Below are 7,500 nucleotides of genomic sequence, written 5' to 3'. Positions count from 1 at the left end.
CGGTCGTGGCGAGCAATATATAAGTTTTTGTATGCACTACATCCATTTGTTGCTGTATGTGTGCGATGGATTCTAGGTGTTGTTCAGAATCATGATGGTTTATACAGAGTGGAGTGTGGGTGTCGGGATACCAGATTGACAGATTGTACTTGGTTGGTTTTTGATTGATTGATTGAAATATTTATTAACAGTTTGTAGAATTACAGTACATTTTAAGCACAAACTCAATACAGAGACTGTCAACTGTGAGTGGACGACCCAATTAAGCATTACACTTGTTTACAACAGGGTCCACATTGTTCAATTCATCAAAACATTTAGAGACATACAAATAGACACTTCTAATACTTGTAGTCTTGCTTTGATGGTGAATTTGAAAACATCCTCCCCAATAGCAGCATTTTTATACATGGAATGTGAAACACAGTGATCGGCTGAATCAACACAGGATAACTTTCCCTGCAGTAACTTGCCCATTTTAGCTGGACTCCTGTCCGATGGCAAAGGTCGTTGAGATCTGGCCAATCAGACCAGACCCCGAAGCCCTTGGCTTAGTTGTGAGTCCAGTTTCCCAGAGTCTTTCCTCCTAAAGCCCAGGAAGTTATTCTGGTCTGCAGCAGCCAGGGGTACCTTCCTCCTGCGCAGGTCCAGTAGGAGTGATGCCCTGGCCATTTCTCTGACGGTGCCATCATCATTATTGAGCATGTGCAGTAGGTGGCTCAGCCGTGTTGCTGCATAAGTCCACTCTCCATTTGGGACCCCCACCCAGCCCCCCTTCGCCATATGAAAGGAAGAGTATGTCTCGTGTGGAGTGTGAGTTTAGGCCAACCCATTTTCTGGCCAGCTGGACAGTTCTATTTGTCATGTCTCTCAGTGCATGTTGTGGGATGTGTACATTGGAACATAGGTGTTGTATCTTCGCCAGGGCCACTTCTCTCACAGCCTGGAGCTTCATGACTGTAGGGAGGGGGGAGCTTCATGACCAAAGGGAGGGGGGACAGGTCGATCAGGTCGAGTCGACGGTGAAACCCTCTGGTGAGCTCCTCGACTTGCTCCCCCCACTCACCAGCGATGTTGAACTTATGGCCCAGGTATGGGTACGTCTCATTACGGGCGTACAGTACACCCTGATGGGTTGTCCCATAATTAGGAAGGAGGGAGGCTTGTCTTTATATGTACAACAACATAGAATCTACTGCTTGGTAGACTGCAGATAACCAACACACCAACATAGAATCTACAGCTTGGTATAGACTGCAGATAACCAACACACCAACATAGAATCTACAGCTTGGTAGACTGCAGATGATATAACAGACAGCAGCGCAAAATATTTACAAGTTTATCGAGATGAAAGTCCCTACTCCCCACTAGTCCCCACACAGTGACAGCACTCCATGTTTACGGCACGCACAGACAGACAGAATATTCTGTAGGCTATAATACACTGTAGTGTTTTTATGTGTTTTCTTAAGCAATTGATTAATGCACTCGTCCTCATTTCGATCAGGGCTTCAGTCTCCTCATTCGACCACGTCTATCCACGGTAACTAACGGGACATCTTTGCGCTGCGTAAAATATGCCTTCTCCGTCTCCAACTGTGTTCAGCTCCTCACCCGCCACATTCACACCTGCACTGAATCATAATCAAGTGCGATTGGAAGCGAAGCGAAACCCCCGTTTTTGCTCGGAGTGGAATGCGAATGAGCCTTCACACCTGCCAAACGAAGTGCACTTTCTGAAAATGCGCAGCAGGATTCGTTTTAATCGCAGCAAAGCTCTCTGGTGTGAATGTGACCTAAATGTCCTCCTCTCCTCCTCCTGCAGTAATTCATTATAAGACTCAGATAGACTCTAGTTGCATATCGATCCATTTGAAGGTTCTGACAGAAAACGTGTTTTAAGTCAAAAAATATCTCAACTTTTACACGATGAAAACTTCCTTAATTTGGGAACAGTTGATGTTTGGGAAGCACTAACGTATCAACTGACAGGTGGTAATTGATCACGCCACCTGATTGGTTGTGAGGTAATTGATCACACCACCTGATTGGTGTGAGGTAATTGATCACACCACCTGATTGGTGTGAGGTAATTGATCACGCCACCTGATTGGTTGTGAGGTAATTGATCACACCACCTGATTGGTGTGTGCTTCCTAAAGGAGGTTTTGATGAGTCATTCTGGGCTCCTCGCCGTAGAGAACGTGTGGCGAGGATCCTCCAGTTTTCTGAAATAAATATTTTCACGATTTTTCAAAAATAGCAGACCTACAAGCTCGTAGCGCGCCACTCGGTTGGCGCGCTACGAGCTTGTAGGTCTTGTACAGTAGATCTGTGCGCTCAATTAATGTCGAGCCCCGATTGTGTGTAATTCTGGTCTGGTTGTTAGTCATCATGCCACCTGGTCGTCTCTGGTTTGGTTGTTAGTCACCATGCCACCTGGTCGTCTCTGGTTTGGTTGTCAGTCATCATGCCACCTGGTCGTCTCTGGTTTGGTTGTTAGTCATCATGCCACCTGGTCGTCTCTGGTTTGGTTGTTAGTCATCATGCCACCTGGTCGTCTCTGGTTTGGTTGTTAGTCACCATGCCACCTGGTCGTCTCTGGTTTGGTTGTTAGTCACCATGCCACCTGGTCGTCTCTGGTCTGGTTGTCAGTCATCATGCCACCTGGTCGTCTCTGGTTTGGTTGTCAGTCATCATGCCACCTGGTCGTCTCTGGTTTGGTTGTTAGTCATCATGCCACCTGGTCGTCTCTGGTTTGGTTGTCAGTCATCATGCCACCTGGTCGTCTCTGGTTTGGTTGTTAGTCATCATGCCACCTGGTGGTCTCTGGTTTGGTGGTTAGTCATCATGCCACCTGGTCGTCTCTGGTTTGGTTGTCAGTCATCATGCCACCTGGTCGTCTCTGGTTTGGTTGTTAGTCATCATGCCACCTGGTCGTCTCTGGTTTGGTTGTCAGTCATCATGCCACCTGGTCGTCTCTGGTCTGGTTGTTAGTCATCATGCCACCTGGTCGTCTCTGGTTTCTAATTGCAGCCGTCCGTATAGGTGCTCTTTGAGAGCGGTTTTGAAGGAGTCTAGGGATTCACATGTCTTAATGACTGTATACAGCTCTGTTGTTTTCACATGTTTAAAATGTGTTTTATTTAGTTTCAGGTCGTAGAGAGAGGAGAGGAGGACGAGGAGATAGTCTTAGAGAGGAAGAGGAGGAAGAGGAAGAGGAGGAGACATGATGTCTTCCTCCTGCAGAGTCTTCATCACTTCACTGGTGACCCTCGTGCTGCTGTCTGGTGAGTTCACGCACGCACGCACACACGCACACACACACGTACACACACACACACACAGACACACACACACGCACAGTCGCACACACGCGCACACACAGCGTGTAGCTCTAGATGTGTCTGAACACACATATATTTTTCTTTCATCATTTGCTGCTCCTGTAAAAGATTAGTACCTGTCAGCATCCCCCCCTCCCCCCCCCTCTCCTGTTAAAGAGCTGCTGTTTCCAGATGTTTCATCCCCCCCCCCCCATGCTGATGTTTCCAGGTGTTTCCAGATGTGTCTGTTCTACCGTTCTGCTTTTACAAGCTTGTTAAAAACAATACAGCGGATACACTACACCCTCCCCCCCTCCTCCCCCTCCCCCCCTCCCTCCTCCCCCCCCCCTCCTCCCCCTCCCCCCCCCCCTCCTCCCCCCCCCCTCCTCCCCCTCCCCCCCTCCCTCCTCCCCCGTCCCTCCCAAATTCAGCGGATGCACTGAGGCACTCATTCTCAATACTTGAATATATAATATTTAGAAGTACTTAGTTACAAGTAAAAGTACGGAATTGACTTGAGTAAAAGCACAAAAGTATTGACATCAACATGTAGCCTATACTTACTAAAAGTTAAAAGTATTCTTTCATATATATTGCAGACGCCTGTAGGGTTGTCAAGGGTAGTAGTGCAGGTGCTATGGCAAGTGCTACAGGCCAATACTATGTGACCACATTTGACTGAGGGACTGCCATTGGATTTTTATTTTAATCTTCGTTTTTTCATGTCATGTGAAAGCAGGGAATCAAAATCAAATTGTCATAATTGGTTGTTCAGTTTGACCCACCAGTTTTGGAGATATGGCTTATAGAGTAATGTCTTGTTTAAGCATTTATTTCATATTTACATGTCTTCTGTGGACTCTAACATTACACCTATAGCTACATGTTTAGGCATTTATTTATTATTTACATGTCTTCTGTGGTCTCTAACATTACACCTAGCTACATGTTTAAGCATTTATTTCACGCGTGCATGTCGATTTCAGACACTTATTTCAGACATGCTCTAGTATGTGAAGAGTCTGCCTGTGATATTAACTCATTTTGAAAAAAAGAAAATCTCCTCTGGTGAAAAGCTGGAATTTGCGCGATGGCAGGCTCTCAGTCAAATGTGGTCACATAATAATACTGCCACTCTTGTCTTGTTCTTTTTCCCCCAGAGTTGCGTTGCAAAGACATGATGTGGGTTTTGTGTGTGCTTGTTTTAAAATGTGTGTTTCTTTTTTAAACGCTCGTGTCTTCTTTGGTGAACCTAAATCAACAGGCCGACATTTCTTTGATGTTTCTAAATGACTATAATTCCCATTCCGTCACTCAGAGGTTTGTGGAGGAGTGTCAATCACACTGAGTGACAGGTTGTCTCTCTACTATTTATTAACCCATTCTGACCTGAGATCAGATTCTAAAAATGTCAGTCGTTCTTCGATTTTTCAAAAATAGCAGACCTACAAGCTCGTAGCGCGCCACTCGGTGGCGCGCTATGAGCTTGTAGATCTGCTATTTTTCAATAGCTAAAGCATGACATGATGCTAACACCAAAATGGGTTCCCGTTCAGAATGGGTTAAGCCCTCTGGTTAAAGTATGTGTTTAATGAATAACCAAGAGAAACTGCAGACGCAGAAAACCCAAAGCATCTCCACATGAGAAGAGGATTCTTCTATAAAACGTTAAGCAAACTCCGTTCACTTCATGGGACTTCTATTGAGAATGGGGACAATGTTGAAAACAATGTATTTCCAACTCCAGCTTTTTTTCATGTCATGTGAAAACAGGGAATCATAGCTTCAAATTGACATATTGGTTTTGGAGATATGGCTTATAGAGTAATGTCTGGCAGAGAAACAACGAGTTGAGAAAACAGACTTGAAAAGGTTCACTTCTGTGGTCTCTAACATTACATCCTGTAGCTACATGTTTAAGCATTTATTTCATATTTACATGTCTTCTGTGGTCTCTAACATTACACCTAGCTGCATGTTTAAGCATTTATTTCATATTTACATGTCTTCTGTGTTCTCTAACATTACACCTATAGCTACATGTTTAAGCATTTATTTCATATTTACATGTCTTCTGTTGACTCTAACATTACACCTAGCTACATGTTTAAGCATTTATTTCATATTTACATGCCTTCTGTTGACTCTAACATTACACCTAGCTGCATGTTTAAGCATTTATTTCATATTTGCATGCCTTCCGTTGACTCTTACATTACACCTATAGCTACATAAGCATGCATTTCATATTCACATGTCTGCTGTGGACTAACACTTATTTCAGACATGCTGTAGTATGTGAAGAGTCTGCCTGTGCTATTAACTCATTTTGAGTTAATAGAAGTTTTTCTCCTCTGGTGAAAAGATGTAATTTGCACGATGGCAGGCTCTCAGTCAAATCTGGTCACATTTGGTCAGGTCTAATCTTCTGAGTGATGTCATAGTGTAGCTGCACTGTGGTTGGCTGGGGTTTGTGATGTCATCGTGTAGCTGCACTGTGGTAGGCTGGGGTTTGTGATGTCATATAGTAGCTGCACTGAGGTTGGCTGGGGTTTGTGATGTCATAGTGTAGCTGCACTGTGATTGGCTGGGGTTTGTGATGTCAGAAGGTGAGAGGTCAGCTAGTTTCAGAACTCCTTTCCTTTGGATGTTCAACTCTTGGCAGGCAAGAGTTTTATAATGTAACTCTTTACCATTATTAAACTCTTTAATATGACTCCATAGTTTAATAGATCTTTTCCGTACATTTAGAAGTAAAGGATATTGATCTCTCTCTCTCTCTCTCTCTCTCTCTCTCTCTCTCTCTCTCTCAACTCAATTCAATTCAATTCAATTCAACAGGCTTTATTGGCATGACGTTTTACAAGTGTTGCCAAAGCACAATCACAGATATTACAAACAACAACATAACAACATAATATCAATGACATGAAAAAATAAAATAAAATACAGCAGGTGGTGCAGAAAATAAAACATGTTATACTGTACGGTGTATGCCACTACTGGTTGTCCCTTTTCATATTTTGCAGCCAAAACTGCACATTCTTTCTGTTCCCCCAGAAGGACTGGTAATCTTTCCCTTTCTGTCATACTTCGGAATTCTGGGAAATTTGTTTCAAATTTTGGGAAGAACTCATCTCTAATATTTGTGTAGTTTTTACATTGTGTTAAGAAGTGTAACTCTGTCTCTATAGCTCCGTCATCACAGTGTGTAGTTTTTACATTGTGTTAAGAAGTGTAACTCTGTCTCTATAGCTCCGTCATCACAGTGTGTAGTTTTTACATTGTGTTAAGAAGTGTAACTCTGTCTCTATAGCTCCGTCATCACAGTGTGTAGTTTTTACATTGTGTTAAGAAGTGTAACTCTGTCTCTATAGCTCCGTCATCACAGTGTGTAGTTTTTACATTGTGTTAAGAAGTGTAACTCTGTCTCTATAGCTCCGTCATCACAGTGTGTAGTTTTTACATTGTGTTAAGAAGTGTAACTCTGTCTCTATAGCTGGAGACAGGTCTGTCTGTGTCTGCCCTTCTCTATTGCCAGACTATGATCACTCAGTCTGTACATTGTCAAAGTCTTTCTTAGGTTTTTATCAGTTACTGTGGTTAGGTAGTCTGCCACAGTATACTGTCTGTTTAGAGCCAAATATGTTTCTAGTTTGTGTTGTGATTGTGTGAGTTCGTTCCAATATGTGATGTATTTATCTTTTTCTTTAGTTATAATTTGGTTAGGTCTAATCTTCTGAGTGATAGTGTAGCTGCACTGAGGCTGTCTGGGGTTTGTGATGTCAGAAGGTGAGAGGTCAGCTAGTTTCAGAACCAGCTGACTGAGGGGGCAAGGGCTTTATAATGGTAACAGGCCGGGTTTATAAGGGCTTTATAATGGTAACAGGCAGGGTCACTCTTTTTAATATGGCTCCAGAATTTAATAGATCTTTTCTGTATATTTAGAAGTAAAGGATATTGGCCTCTCTCTCTCTGTCTCTCTCTCTCTCTCTCTCTCTCTCTCTCTCTCTGTCTCTGTCTCTGTCTCTTTCTCTCTCTCTCTCTCTCTCTCTCTCTCTCTCTCTCTCTCTCATATATACATTTAACACCCCCTCCTGTCAATCATTAACAGATTCTCCCAGTGGAGATCAAAGATCACACACACACGCACGCACACACACACACACAC

At 43.4% G+C, this 7,500-nt stretch overlaps 2 protein-coding genes across 3 annotated transcripts in view; both read left to right on the top strand.

Annotated features, from left to right (window-relative positions):
- The window catches only part of apodb (apolipoprotein Db), a 50,513-nt gene that overhangs the window by 22,179 nt on the left and 20,834 nt on the right, over positions 1–7,500 (top strand). The gene's annotated exons all lie outside the window — the stretch shown is intronic.
- Positions 1–7,500, top strand: part of and1 (actinodin1) — a 21,500-nt gene that overhangs the window by 786 nt on the left and 13,214 nt on the right. For both annotated transcript variants that reach the window (XM_080794020.1, XM_080794019.1), the window contains exon 2: positions 3,154–3,293. In XM_080794020.1, the coding sequence (XP_080650146.1) occupies positions 3,233–3,293 (61 nt within the window). In that variant the 5' untranslated portion in view covers positions 3,154–3,232. The remainder of the gene's footprint in view (positions 1–3,153; positions 3,294–7,500) is intronic.

The sequence above is a fragment of the Protomyctophum bolini genome, assembly GCF_963924005.1.
Source record: "Protomyctophum bolini genome assembly, chromosome: 21".
NCBI lineage: Eukaryota > Metazoa > Chordata > Actinopteri > Myctophiformes > Myctophidae > Protomyctophum > Protomyctophum bolini.
This window is presented reverse-complemented; position numbering and strand designations above follow the sequence as displayed.